The sequence below is a fragment of the Nipponia nippon genome, unplaced genomic scaffold, assembly GCF_047370975.1.
Source record: "Nipponia nippon isolate SJK-2023a ecotype South Korea unplaced genomic scaffold, ASM4737097v1 scaffold_1, whole genome shotgun sequence".
Taxonomy (NCBI): Eukaryota; Metazoa; Chordata; class Aves; order Pelecaniformes; family Threskiornithidae; genus Nipponia; species Nipponia nippon.
This window is the reverse complement of record NW_028262290.1, coordinates 148,963,640-148,979,062: the sequence shown is the minus strand read 5'-3', so window position 1 is coordinate 148,979,062 and position 15,423 is coordinate 148,963,640. Positions and strand designations below refer to the sequence as shown.

The window sequence follows — 15,423 nt, the reverse complement described above, 5'->3', positions numbered from 1 at the left end:
AAAAGATGACTTTGTATCTACTGCATGCAATCAAACTAGGTATTCCAGTCCTCATTTGCCATGTTTAATTTCCGAATGTCATTAAAACATCTTTTTATTTCCAGAAATCTTTGTAACAACATTCTTAGGTATATGATCTATGCTGTTAGACTCCTACAGTTACACAAAGCAAATGCTATGCAAAGCCATGGAGTTCAAGTTTCAAAATCATGTGTGCTGCTTTGAAGCTAAATTGTTAAAAGTATAAAAACCAGAAAATAATAATGTTCTTTCTTTCATGTTATATATGGGAAATTCAGGTCAGATATTCTCTAGAATTATGATTACAGGAAAAAAACCTGTATCTGGTGTGCATTATTTTAATGTAAATAAATATACTGCAGTCAGTCCTACCTTTGCCCTCCACATCAGCCAGAGCTTGAAGACATCAACATGCCGTCCACATTGCAAAGCCTTGTCTCCCGTGTCATAAGACAGGTCGTAGTGCTTGTCTTGTTGAAAGAGGTAGGAAGCATGCATTTGATTGCAACTCTGCATCAATCCCTTATAGAAACAAAGACGCAAAAAAATGATGTTGGCGCAGATGTGACTACTGTTTTGAGGGCTGCTTTGGGTGAAAAATTATAAACACCCAAATTCAGTGGAATATGTGTCCAAGTGCAAAAGGAAGATCAAAAAAAGGGACAAAACCAGACTTAGTTGCTCAGTGGACTAAGTTTTTCATATCCCATTTAGTGCCCAGGACACCTTGGTACCTGACCCAGCAATGTGTAATCCACTCCCAGAGCCAAGGCATTTAAAAAAAAAAAAGCTGGACACTGTGCTTCCTAGCGTCATTATGCAGAAGTTCATTTTTGGATCTCGCTTTTTATTCCTTGTTCTGGTTCCTTTTCCTCCTTTCCTTGGAAGGCTTTTTTTCTGGTTGAGTCAGACCAAGCCAATTTGATGACTAATCTAAATAATATCACACCACTTTTCTAATTGCTTTGGTCTCTAAAAGTCTGATTGTCAGTGTTTTCTTTCTTTGTAGGCACAGTTCTCTTCTGCAAAGCCCTCAGCTGCAGATTGGATGCTTAAGTGGTACCGAAAGCTTTGAACAGACAGCAGAGCATATGGCCTTTAAACAGCCAGCTAGAGCTATTTCTGGGTTGCAAGATACCATTTTGAGAAGCAGCTTTGTGGGAGGGCCAGAAGCCAACAAGGTGAAGAAACCTGGCTCATGAAAGCATGAGGTTTCCTTTTTAGCTTTTTAAGTGAAATGCAGAGAGTCATGTTCTGGTTCTAGTTAAGTCCTCAACCAAGTTTAAGGTATACCTTAGGGCTGTTGCCTAAAACTGCAATTTCCAGTCCAAGAAGAATCAAAACTCGGCTGTTTATCATCAAGTCTAATCTTTTTGTGTAACTCAAAACTGAGATAGTAAAATGAGAGGGAAAAAAAATTGGCTTTCTTGTAATCTGAGCCACCTGTTCTCACTAGAGGTCAAGGATGGTACTGACTTCAACCAGGCAGGATTTGTCTCGGGGAACTGACCCAGAGGGCAAATAAAAGCCAGCTTCCCTCTTCCTAAGTACAATCACTTTGTATACAATCTGTTGTACAGCTGTTAGCAAAACAGCAACCGGCTTTTTGATAGCTGGTCTAGTAACTAGTGGTTGTACAGAAGCTGTGCCAGTAACTGATGGTTATACGAAAATTACAGGCTTGAAGGGCAATTCAAATTCTAGTACTAAAAGAAATGTCTACTTTTTATTCCAAGTGAACTTAGTCTTCCCTTTTTATTTCCATGTGCCCCAAAGTGGATATATGGATCAGAGCTGAGCTGAAATACCTATCATAAAAGTCTAGAAAGTCTAATGATGCCTAGATTCTGGACCAAATGCCATGCTGCATGTATACCGTACCATTCATCCTAAGAGGACTAGAGTTTGCCTACAGTTATATTTCATGCTACACAGAAATTAGTAGGGTTACACAGCTATGAACTCACAACTTAACTATGGGCATTTTGAATGGAAAGCCACAAAACTCTGTAGAGACATTGCCATTAATTGGATCTATCATTTCCGTTAGACAGCTGCTTTAATTCCTTTTGCAGTCACAGCCTGAGCACGTAACTAGAGGTCTACTTCCCAGTTTCTTTTATAATCCTCATGACATTAGCAAATATAGCTATGACACAGTTATGAAGAAAACATCCAGTATTTTCAGAAGCAAAATGTCAGAAAAGATCAGAAAAGTGAGTATATGGGGACATACCTCTTCTCTTACTAGCAGGGCTGAACACTGCAGCGGGACGCCCATCATCTTGTGAGGGTTCCAGGTCACTGAATTGGCCCTGGGGCAACAAATCGCATGAAACTCAGACATTGTACTATGGTGGTGAAACCACAGAGACATTTAGTAATAATAATAATGAACATGTAGTAATGCACATGTTTTTCTGAGCAAGCAAAGCTGAAAATAATCATGGCAAATATTAGGAAAGTAATGCCTTCATAAGGGACCTAATTCACTCTAGTTGGTTTTTGGATGACAATTCTGGCAACTTACCACAGGATAATTGCTTTATCCACTAAACTTAATCAGTATTAAACTTTCTGGGGAGTCATCTATACTTCATAAACATAAGGCAAACTTCCTAAAAACACCCACCTGACTGATGAGCTTCCTGAAGCCACCCAGCTGATGAAAGATGCAGATAGGAAGTGGGCAAACTAGCATATTCCCTCCCATTCATTCCAGTTTCACTAAGATTTTAGTAACTAGCTCACATAAGCATTTTTGAAAATTCCTTTAAATACTTCTGGGTACCTCTAAGTCTCTGATTAGCTTGGAAAACCTGGCCCAAAGTTATTTTTCTCATTGCTCTGCTGATGGTGAATTTTCATAGCTCCTTAATTTTAGCTTGGCTATGATAATTCACACAACTGAAGGGTCCACAATTACCATAGTAATAAACATAGAACTGATCTGCCTTTCCATGAAAGAGCCTGATCCTGTCTCCCTTCAGGACACATTCACTGCAAAAATAACTGTCAGCCCAGATCTTGTGAACAAACGGGGTCCTGTCACAATGCAGCCTAGCGAAGAGATATTTGGGACTGTGGCAAGTGCTGAATGGAAGATTGTCCAGTTGTTTATTATTTTAATTTTGTGTTACACTTGACTGGCTATTTGTTAATTACTATTATTACATATGATGATTAGCTGACAGATGTATACATTTGCGTCCTATTTGGCAGGCTGTCAAGGATGCATAGTGCACAGGATTTCATGTGCTGCAGTGATTTGAGTTTTGATGGTATAAATCAGTCAACTGGGGCATGTAAAAACTTAAAAGGACCCAGGACACACTTGCAGGTAACATTTATGTGAAGAGAGGTGAGCATGTTGGAATCTGGCAGTATTTTCCTTTGTAAGATTTGGAGACAGCGCTATAGGTTTATGCATGTCCTTATCATCTCCTGCCAAATTGCTTTTGCTCCTTCAAAGCAAGCAACACCAAAATTCACATAGCCACCAGGCAGCACTTCTGTGCTTTCTTCTTTGCTATTTAAATGGGACTGCGCAAATGTCTGATGCAAAATCTGTAGGGAACAGTCTTCCACAGGCAACATCTGGATACTTGGCTTGGCTTTTCGAGTATTTGGCAGCTTTTAATCAGCTCGAAGTCAGTCATCTGATTGCAACACCAAAGCTAATGATTCTGAACATGCATTCAGGTCTATGAATTTCCTTTGATATGATACTTTCTAATTTTTATCTGTGCCTACACAGAATCATGCAGAAATTCTTGAAAAGACTTCTAGGTAATAGTAGTGGTATGGGTTTTCTCAAGCAAAAGGATTATTTACTGACAACAGCCAGATGTTAATTATCTGCCTAAAACATTTAATTTACCCTAAGGTCATTTATTTCCCCAATTACATCCCAATTGCACACAGAAAGAAATTAATTATGTAAAATAAAAAGCCACCATTTTTCATTTGTTATCAGTTATTCTGGGCTTCAGCCATCAGTATGTGCTTGAAGAAATTGCTGACTGAGACAAACAGTGAAGGAAAAAAGCTACGTGCATCCACAGATGTTTATTTAAAGCATCTCACATTCGCCCAAATAACTAAGCACCAAGCATCTATGGGATTTTTTGGCTGTGAGTCACAGACAGAAAAAAAAAGAGGAAAAGTTTTCCTTTAGAGATTTCAAATGGATGACAGGAAAGATTCAAGACTGGCAGAATTTGGTCCTCAGCCATCATTAAAAACAGACTGAGGTGCATTCGCTGACCAGCCGCAGCCCCGGTAAGGACACCCAGACCTTGTACGGGAGCACTCACTCAGCTGCAAACATGCTTTTCTCACGTAGCTGTCACCCCCTGCTGCCCGAGCCTCTGGGAAAGGGACACCAGATCGTAACTGCTGACAATGGCCAGACCGACCTGCTCCAGACACCAGGTGACATCCTTCCTTCAGGGTGCCTTGGAGCAGCTTGAAATCTGCCACGTGGGGACTGGAGGGCACCCTAAGGATGGTCCTGCAACTCCTCCTGCCTTTGACAGGAGTATTTTTGCTGGACTGCCTGTTATCAGAAGGATGGGAATACTCAGAGCATAGAGTGCTCCATTTAATGCTCCCTCTTTGTCCCTTTCTCCCCTATCAAACATGAGTAACAGCTCCAGTTCTCTTCTATCCAGACCTGCAATGACTGCGTTGTACTCTAGTATGTACCATGAAACAGGAATGTCCATAAAAGTTGGGCCTACAAGTCTCCTCACATTTGAAATCTGGACAAACTGGAATAAGCTGCTGTGTCCATCAAGCAGAGGAACAGCACTGGAAATGACAAATTTCATTAATTCATTGCCAAACACATGGAGATGCTGCTTATCAAAGCACCAGATAAAATCCAGTGGAGTTCTGATCTACAGCATATTATTTGGAAAATTCTCCAATACAGATTCAACCTGAATGTCTCATTCCAGCAGAATTTGGACAGCAATTTGGGAGGCAAACTCTTTTTTTTCATACTCTGTCCTTGCATGCAACTGGGTAGGTTTTTCTAACTTCCTGGGTATTTGGGTATATCTCCTTTTAATGCACAATATCTAAGTAAGTCTGGAGTGCTGGAAGCAGTCTTATCTAAATCAAATTCATAGAACCATTGGCTGCTTTCCAAATTTTGCATGTGAGAGGTATGAGAAAGGAACTGAATCATCAAGGTATCCTCCTCATCTTCAGGAACAGGATGAGGAAGTTGTTTGTAATGTTAATTGGCAAGGAACAGCAATTCCATTTAGAAATAAGAAGGCAGAACTGAGTAATAATTTACTCTTGAACAGCACAAGCTTCAGAAAATACACAAATGTGAGAGTGACTCCATCTAGCCGGGTATACTGTCTCTAGCAAGTGGCCTGAACAGGTGCCTGGGGAGAATATAAAACAGGGCAAGCATATACGACCTTCCTCCAAATACTCTCTGAACTCCCAGTCATTTGTGGCTCATAGAAGTCCTGAATGGTTTTTATCTGTCTTCCCTTGAACGCAGGTAAATCTTAACATCCTATTGCATGGAGTTCCACAAGTTTCCGAATAAGCAGCTGTTTGTAAGTTTAAGTTCTGAACTGGACTGGCATCACTAATTTTCATCTGTGTGTATGTGCAATGTTCATGAGCTCATGACTACAACTGTGCATATCCAGGCACAGATTTACTGAGAAGATGTCATTAACACAGCCTGGAGGGGGATGTTGTCTCCAGAAGTGACAGAGCAGAGGTCAGTGACTGCCAGGACACCTGTCCAAACCGCAGGTGCATCCACCTTTTATACTTAAGACTTCAGCATGCAAGACTTCCAAAATTCATTTCTTAGAGGAATGCAATTGCTAATTCATGTTGGACACTGAATCAGTGGATGCGGCAGAAACCACTCTGGAGCTGCAAATGTATGCTGGAAGGAATGAAAATGCAAACAAGAAATGCCTGCTGTTTGTATTACAAAACAAAGTGCCACAGTACTGCAGCATTGAACAAAGGCACTCAGCAATGCTACTTCAACTGGAAGGACAGTTTGCATAATTTCTTTTATTTTTATTTTTTATTTTTAAACATTGCTATGGTAATCACATGTGTGTTAAAAGGTATTTAATAAATGTGTTTAATTGATGTTAATAAATCATACCTTTCAACGCCATTTAACTTCCATTTGTGTTTTCTTGACATCAGGAGCCCGCCACCCCATGCTCCCTGGAAGGCAAGACACATTATCTTAATGAGAAGAGAACTCTGCGTTTCTCTGTGATGACATCTATGCATTCACATCAGTTTGGGGCCCTTTCTTTCTTCTTGCTGATGTGGCACGTTCCAAAACGACCAGGCAGATGGGGCCTGAGGCATTAGCTGTACTAACAATTTTCTTCCAGTAACTTGGAAGCAGTGGTTTATAGCCCATAATCTGAGTGCCAGCCCTTATCAACTGCTAACCCCTCCCTCGCCACCTCCTCTGACACGGACACATTGGGCTGCCCCACGCTGTAATTAATGACTTGCAGATCTCCTCCTGGGTAAGCTGCCTTTTCTCTTTTAGTGACTAAGCGATGATAACAAACCAGGCTGGGATCTCATCTGCTCTGGTCACCTTTCATCATATTTCAGATCACTACTGCTTGCTCCCTACTCATTTGCTTTCGCTCACAGAGATCTGGGACAAGCAGGCGTCTCACGTGACTGAGAAGTAGTGTAAAAGGTAAATACAAATTCTTCCTTTGAACTGGAGTGATTTTGGCTGACACAGTAATCCAAAAGCAAGATACCCAGCCCTACAGAAACTCAATTACCAAGCCTTTTTGGAGAAAGGATTTGCAAAAATGACACAGAAGCCATTCTAGGGCTAAAAGATGATCCTTCAGAAAGATTTATTGGCAAGAGCCCAGATAAAGCTAAGTAGCCAATCTGATAAATTTCTCTAGCATTTGCATTAACCTGTTCAGCAATTTGCGGTACTTTATTACAGACAAATGTAGCCTTTTCCTTATGTATTTATTTTGCAGCTGCTGCAGCAGCTGAGCCAGTGCTCAGTATGGTTCTTACGTATTTCTTGTACTAATGGCATTTAGAGATAAAACTGAAAGCACTCAAACTAGGTCATCTTAAGTGTCCCAGTTGCTAAAAGTACCACACAGTCACAGCTCCTAAAATGTCCCCGACTTGAGCCTTTCGGAGGAGTGGTAAGTCAGCACTTGGATGTTAGACTTAATTACAGGAAGCAAATACAACTGGTTTTGTACAAGATGACACTGTCCAAAATGAACAAATTAATGCTAATACACCTTGTGATCCAGCCCCCCCCCTAAGATGATACTTACATCCACGTGCATCCAGATTTTGTATTTCTTGCAGATATCTGCAATCGCTATGAGAGGATCAAACGCCCCATACACTGTTGTCCCAGCTGTGGCACTCACCAGAAAAGGAACAAATCCCTGCAAAAAAGCACAGAGGTATTTGGCAAGGTCAGGGTGCTGCAGCCTCCTCAGCCTGCAGCAGCCCCGACTCCTCTTGTGCTGCCTCCACAGCGAGCCCACAAGTGTCTCCTAGAGGACATCCCTGCTACATTACACTGGTTTTCTTGTAGTTTAGATGCTAGTGATGTTATAGTTTCTACCTTAAGGTGGCAGCAAACTTCCAAACCAGCATCCTCCATTTATTAGGATGCACGAGACAGGTAAGGGCTCAGAAGAACAATTCCGCTGCATGCCACCTGCCTGAAACAGAAAGGTCTGCTCTGCATCATGTTGCGTAAAACAACCCTCACCCAGGCACCGCAGTGCAAGAAATCCCTCTGGTGGACTGGGCCCTGGGCTGTACTGTAATTATCCCAGCGAGTGTCTGAACGCATGGTAGCCCAGTCCTGCCAGTGGGAGCATCTTGTCTGGGGGTGTCTCCTGGGGGCAATGCAGAGGGGAGGTGTGGGGCTCACCTCCAGCCCCATCCCTCCGGCAGAGCGGGGAGACAGTGACCTCCATGGAGGCCAGGGACCATCTCTTGGATTCCCCTGCTAAATGCTGTGCCTCACAGAGGAGCACTGACTGTCTGTCACATGCCATAATTTATACCAGTGTTTCATTTTAAATTCATTTGTAGTTCTCTTGCTTTCATAAGCAGTACTCAGAGCAACAAAGGTAAAGAGTGGCTACATTTTTTGCAGAGCTGGGGTTTAAACTATCAAAGAGGTCTAAACTTCCCTCTGCAAAGTGAAATACATGGTCAGTAGCTTCGGGTGGTACTCTGTTGCCTTGCTGCCTTTAATTTTATCTACTATATTGCTCTTCTTTGACAAAGTACGCTTTTAATGAAGATTTGTGTTATTAATGACCTTTAAATGCTGTGTGTCTAATGATTATTTACATAAATGTTGAAGGCACAAGGCTAAGTTCATTGCATACTTTAATCTGTTGTTTTAATCCTAGCTTCTATTAATGAATACATACAACAGCAGCACATTTTTAGAGACGTGTGGATTTTAGTTTATCTATCTTCCATTGTTTTGATGACTATCAGGAACACTTTCAATGTGTTAAAATACATACAAATTACCCAAATGATTACTCTGTTTTTGCCAATATTCAGCTGAGGAACTGCATCATAGGCTGATAATATAAAAAACGAGGATGTTATGCAGAGGAACACATAAAAAAAGCCAAATAGCTCATGGAGATTATAAAGTAGCTCTAAACCTATTTTCTGAGCAGCTCTTGCCTCACTAATTGCCAGGCTACATTTCTGAGAAATAAATCAAAAGTTAATGGGCAAGACTATGTTGTTTTACCAAGGAAAGCAAAACAACTAGCTGTATCAGTCTTGGGTTTTTTTTCTTTTTTGGAAGCAGAAAAGCCAGTAAACTTACTTTTTGTTTGGCTTCAAGAATTCTTCTTTCAAGGTCTGATGGGATCATTTTTCCTCTGGAGCAAGAGAGAGTTATATTAAAAATTTGATTTTGAAATCAGCTCTTGCTGTTACTTCTTCACTTAATAGGAAACTCAAATAAGGAACAAAGCAGCATTGAAGAGCACAGAAAGACTGACCATTAGTCTGAGTTTTTACCTTAATTATTTTGTCAAACAGTTTTCATCGATATAGTGATGGTAACTGAGAGAAGTTATCTCGTGGCTACCCTCATTAAAGACTGATGCTGCTCCATGGAGCTTCCTGGTCCTGTTTGACATCACAGCCCTGGGAATATGCTCCAGGCTCCGAGGGAGCAGCTCAGCCCAGAGTCCCAAGCAGCCCACTGGGTGCCAAACCCCACGGTCTCCTTTCAGCAGGCACAAAAAATGCCAGCTGAGCTGCATGGCCTTAAGCAGTCCAACTCGGCTCTGATGTAAGCAGTTGTTTCCGTGTTTCCATCTGAGGGATGAACTCATTTCAGGGCCACCACCCCACAGTTCGGTGCACAACATGTTCACGTTTGCTTGAATCAGGATATGAGAAGAAGCTACCAGTCTGGACTCATTAAATGCACTGCCAGGCCCTTTGTATTGCCTCTATACTGAATTTGCAACACATTTAGTATGAACCATTCACACGAGATCCAGACTCGGCAGTATAAGGCTTGAAGGCTAATCTATGAAATCCTGTAAATGAATTAGGTGCAAGGTAAAACAGTGCTGATATTAATACTGAGGGTCAGTTTTTTCTTTACCTTAGCCACAAGCAAGACTAGCTAAGAAGAGAGTATGCATAACAGCAACACAAACGTGACAGCTCCCCACATTACAGGAATAAACTCTTCACTGGATTTAAGTGTTGTCCACTTAGATTTTTATGTGTGTATGTACTTTGAAGGACTTTTTCAGTTTTTAGTATAGTTGGACACTTTTTTTTCTATCACTAAAGCACTGTTTCCTGTTGCTATTAAAAAAAACCCCTTTACTAGAGCTCAAAATAGCAGTTTTAGGAAAACAAATAAACCCATGAGTTTTAGTTTTACTTTTACATAAAAAACCCTTGAAGTGTTTTCATGACATTTGGATGGATGCAAATTAAGAAAAAAAAATTACTAATTTCTTATAAGAAGATATTGCCAGGTTTTATAAGTTTTCATCCTTACACAGCTCACAATAAGCCAGTAATTATTTCAGTAGAAATGGGTTTGCACTGCTGAGATTTTTGCAAAATCTGTTTAAAAATTAGCCCTGATTTTTCTCATAGAAGTTCAAGGTCTAAAGACTATTCAACTCATTGTGAGTTACCCCCAGTTACATGACATGTTCAGAGAAAAGCAGTAGTTGTCTTATCTTCAAAAACTGTTTCTGGGATCATTAGAGGAATAAAGAAAAAAAAAAAGCATGCCAAAGGAAGGCAATGAGTTCCTCCTCCAAACATAGTTTAGATGTCCGTCTTTAATGGTTTCTAATTTATTCAGCTTGTGCATACAAATATGCACAGGGCTGGGCAGAACCCTTCATTGCCAAGTTTTTTTTTTACCAAGACAAGTGATTATCCAGCCCCTGGTCATGTTGAGTATGCATGAAGCAAGCAGTAGGTTGGCTTTGGGAGAGGCAGAAGAGACTCAGCAGCAAAAGGACACTGAGGATAGAATAAGTGTTGGTGTCAGTCTTCTCATATTATCCAGATCTGTACACAGCCTTCTCTGCTGCCACACCATACTAAAGTGTTCTGACCCCAAACCTGCAGGTAATATGCTATAGCTACCAAAATGACTGCATGGTAGTAAAAGAAGCAATGGAAATACATGGTTGTCCAGTCTGGGGTGTGAGCAAGAACATGGTTTTCTGCATGTTCTCCTGGCTTGAAATTCACCACACATTTACAGAGTCCCATGATACAGCAAAACAAGGCAAACTTGGTGGGTGTGGGTCAGGACAGGGAAGAGAAGAGCTACCAAGAACTGTGCTTGGTCATGCTGGAAACATCAAGAAGTTCCTGTGGTGCTCTTTCACCCTCCCACAGTCCACATCTTCCCTGAGGGTCCTCTCCACTACATAAGCCCACATCTTTTGCAAACAGCCCACTTTGTCCCAGTGGCGTCTGCTGGGGTTCGGTGAAACATGCAGTAAGCCTGCTGTTTACTACAGGGTGGGCAGGGTAAGCATTGTGGTCTTCACAGAAAATCATCACGCTGAATTTGCACAAGAAAAGGAAGACACGACTTCATTGATCCATGTCTGTGTTTAGTGAATAGAAACAATCGGAGATTTATTTTGATGTGTGTTGGTTGTGTTGATGTTGTCATTAATTCCTCTTCAAGGTGTGCTCAGTCTTTTGTTAATAAAGAGATAATAAGCCCGTAAGTCAATATGCAGGTGCTGTGATTAGCACTGTAAATTGCTTAGTTGATGCTCATCTTTTAATGTGGGAGCAGAGTATTCTGATAGCAGTAAAACCTTCCATTTATGCTAGAGCCATAAATAATTCAATACCTTATAACAATGATATTTGGGACTCATAGTAAGAGCACATTCTATTGAAAATAGTCTCAGTAGAATCGATAAGGACTGTTCTATTAATTTTTGTCCCACAGAACGCATGTTTTCCCCAAAATTTAAAATCTTCTTCAGAACATATTGATTTTGTTAATACTCCTTTGCTTTCTCAAATGGGTTTTCATAGAGTATCAAAAGCTTTTAGTTGGGTGAGGTAAGCAAGAAGTTATCTATCACGGGTTTTGTATTGTTGATGGGACCTGTAAGTTAGGTGCCTGCTGTGCTACCCCTTGCCATGGGCCATCCCCCTCCTTGGCCTGTGCTGCCCACAATGCTGCCAAGAGCCTTCCCTCCACATCCCATCGCAGGGGTGTCCCCATCAAGGGCACTGGGGTAAATGTAGTCCAGCTGAGAAGGATGGTGAGAGCACGAAGTAACAGAATTACATTAGCAAACGCACCTCAGTATTTTACTGCTTTAAAAGGCCCACTTCAGTTCACTTTAATGGATCAAAATGTGCATGTCTAAATGCTCCATTTTGACCAAAACAAGCTTCTTCCTCATTTCTTAGCAGAATGTGTAAAGAATGATTGTTAGTTGCACTTTTTGTTTCACTTCAGGATGAAAGAAAAAGAAATACCAGAAATCCCTGAGGAAGGGAACTTTAAGATTTTTTATGGGCTCCAAAACCTGACTCGTAAAGAGGCTACTGACAGAGCCAGTTCCTTCAGTGGGATAAATCAGTGTAAGGCTGCTAAAGATGATAGCGCTATGATGAATGATACCAACTGTTGACTGCATCCTGTATGCTCTCTCTGAGCTGAGCACCTCATGACCTTCTTCCATGTACCGATAAAAGGAGCTGTATTTGGCATCTTCACTTACCTTTCATCACATCTAATCAGAATCACACTATCTGTACCAATACCCAAGGCTGCAGCTCCTTTCTTCACAGAAAAGTGACTCTGAAAAAATACATTTATTATTATTTATTATTTTTATTATTATTTCTTATCCAATTTAATATAAAACACTACACTCTTCCAAGCCCTTCGGCAAGTAGTGCCACACAGGCAGTAATTCTATTCATAGGCTTTTTGGAAATCAGTCACTGTAATTTGAGGCTTTATATCAGGTCACTACAGCCAGTTAGAGAAACAGCAATCACTCTAATCTGGATTTACTCCTGGAATATTAAATACACAACTGTGGCTGATGATGGACTGAATTTCTGTCCTTGAATACATACCTACAGCTTCTATTGCTTGTACAGATTCAGCTATGAACTTGATTCACTGAAACAAAAAATTCTCCCCTAGAGAATTCGTTTAGTTCGTAGCATCCAGAGTGATGTGCTTCTGCTATCTAACTTCTGGCCAAATAATACACTGAGAGAAATTAAGATAGGAAGCCTAATTGTGATCTCATGCCAGTGAAAGCTAGTAATAACTCGCATTAATAAATGGAGCTATTGCAATTTAAAATCAGAACTGGGCTATTAGTAAGACTCTTAGTTAACCTGTATGTACAGAATAAAAAGTGGAAGTTATGTGCTACAGTGCAAGTCAGCCTAATTTTCTCTAGCTAATACGACTTAACTCCTGAGTCAGTGTTGGTTTATAATTCTAATTTAAATCCTAGTGATTATGATAATGAAGTAGTTTTATATCAAATTATATCACCAAGAATTTGATTTTTATTAACTCAAACACAACTGTAACAATATTGTCCAAAGTAATTTTAACTACAGATTATTAAACTTTAAAAAATGGAAATTCATTGCATATACCAGAGTACCATTAGCTCAGGATGTAACACTATAAAAAAGATCAAGGAGATAGATAAAAATCTAACAGGGTTTTTTAGGTGTCTGAGATGTTAAAGAAGAAAGGAAGGCATATAGGCTGTGGGAGCAGAGAAGCAGATCACAAAGCAGAGAAGTAATCACTATTGCTTTGTCAAGTGAGTATTTGGCTTCAACTGTAAAAAAGCAGTACAGAGCTATAGAGGAAGAGATGGACACGACGGTTACACGTCTGCTTCACTTAAAGGCTGTGAATTCAGGGGGATTTCACTGCATACTTAAGGGCTCCCTTCATAATGAACACTTTGAGAAATGAAAACCAATTCTAAATCGACTTTATGAAAGAGAGAGGAAGAGGAGTAGAACTGCAACATGTACCTTCGCTTTAGTAAGTAAAAATAAAACCTGTGTTTTAAAAATCACTCGGGGGGTAATTATCGTTAACAGTCCTGACTACTGTGGTTATGGTTGTGTAAGAGTTTCCACGCCAAAATCCTTTTTTCGTATGCCTGTAGCTCATTGTTTTGGCTGAAATGCCTCAAGTTTTCATGATGCCCATAGAGTTTATTAATGTTCAGACATTTTGAAGATGTTCAGATTGTTCTTGAGCCATGATTCACTGATGATACATGGACAATTTGGAAATACTTCTTCAAGTGAATGGTATTTTTCATACTATGTTAATTTTTTTAATGCAGTGGGTTGGTATAGCTTTCCCCCATGGGGAATGGCTGCAGTATACCAACAATGTGTATTGAACAGCCATTGACCACCTTGTCTAGACCTAAAATCAGTTTTTAAGGCCCTAGTACAACAAACCATCCTAGCCCCTGAATTAAGCACATTCTGAAATGTAAATATATGCATGCTGGACTTACTTCTGCACAAGCTGATGATCAAATGGAATGCATACCCGTGCACTTAGATGAGGAACAAGGGATTTCTGCCTGTGCTTCAATGTTTTGCTGAATTAGACTGGGTTCTAGTTGCAGCCAGACTAATCAGGCTTAAGTCATCATGTAGTCCATCACGCTCCCTCTGCAGTCTGGGGGGCAGACAGGCACCTCCAGGGAAGGACTCAGCCAGCATGAGGGTTGCTGTTTTGGAGTGGGTGCCGAACGACATCAGGTGAAGAGATTTCTACCCCTGCCCTATGGACCAAGCCCTGGGATAGCTACTGTCTGTGAATGGAAAGTGTACAGCACCTGCAGGCAGCCGTGCTCTGCAAACTGGTAGATATTTGATTTTAACACACTGTTATTGTCTAGCCTATTAAAACCAAAGGTTAGTGATATGCTCAGAGTAGATACACAGTTTGTCCTGTTGTGTTTCTAGCTGGAGTCACATAGTGCTAGGAAGTATTTACACATTGAACATCATGGGCCTGCTCAGCATCACACTGATATTCTTCATGGCACGTTCTTTATTTCATGAAACTGAATTTTTGAACAAACACGTTTCCACGAGCTACCTCAGCTTCACTAAAATCAGTGGACTTTTCCAAAGTACAAATGCACTGTAGATTAAGGCTTGGACTGGGACCAATCCACAAACCTCTATACGTGGAAGATACTGAAGTCTCTTCCCAGCCTTGCGGGTCTCCCTGAGCCCCATGGTGCAGCAGTGCAACTTTATGAGAGCAGGGAGGAGGAGAGGCCATGAGGAGGCTACTGGCATCAGGAGGCTTACAAAAAATTCTCAGGTTTAGGAAGGTATCTTTGAACTTTGCAAAAATTGAAACAGAGCTATAATATTGCCAGCAAAATGTCTGTTTATTGATATGCTATGTGAAGCTAGAACTGAATTTATATACTTAAAAAATTAATCTGTTTTTTATTCATGTATTACACAAACCGATGTGCACATACTGGGTAGTGTAATATATCACTCATCACAGGCAGAGATGTGGGAGTGAAGAGTCACAGATATATTTCCCTGGGTTTTCAGTCAATGACATTACATTGATGAATTTTGCTCCTTATTCCATACTAGTTAAAATAGATTTACTACTGTAATTTGTTTTTCTAATAGAAAATAGAACCATTCAGAATGCCTTAAAAAAGAAAATACGGATTTGAAATACGGTTTACTATGAGGAAGAAAATTAAGCCCATGTGCTCAAAGGCATCCACTGGAATATGGCCAAGCTCAGCTGCCTCATTGAGAAGTCTCACGGCA

General features: G+C 40.6%; 1 protein-coding gene across 2 annotated transcripts in view; it reads right to left on the bottom strand.

Annotated features, from left to right (window-relative positions):
• GAD2 (glutamate decarboxylase 2) overlaps positions 1-15,423 on the bottom strand; it is a 41,210-nt gene that overhangs the window by 6,643 nt on the left and 19,144 nt on the right. For both annotated transcript variants that reach the window (XM_087777035.1, XM_087777043.1), the window contains 6 exons: positions 12,327-12,406; positions 8,903-8,957; positions 7,362-7,478; positions 6,179-6,243; positions 2,258-2,336; positions 394-543 (listed from right to left, as the gene is read on the bottom strand). In XM_087777035.1, coding sequence (XP_087633161.1) covers positions 394-543; positions 2,258-2,336; positions 6,179-6,243; positions 7,362-7,478; positions 8,903-8,957; positions 12,327-12,406 — 546 coding nt within the window. The remainder of the gene's footprint in view (positions 1-393; positions 544-2,257; positions 2,337-6,178; positions 6,244-7,361; positions 7,479-8,902; positions 8,958-12,326; positions 12,407-15,423) is intronic.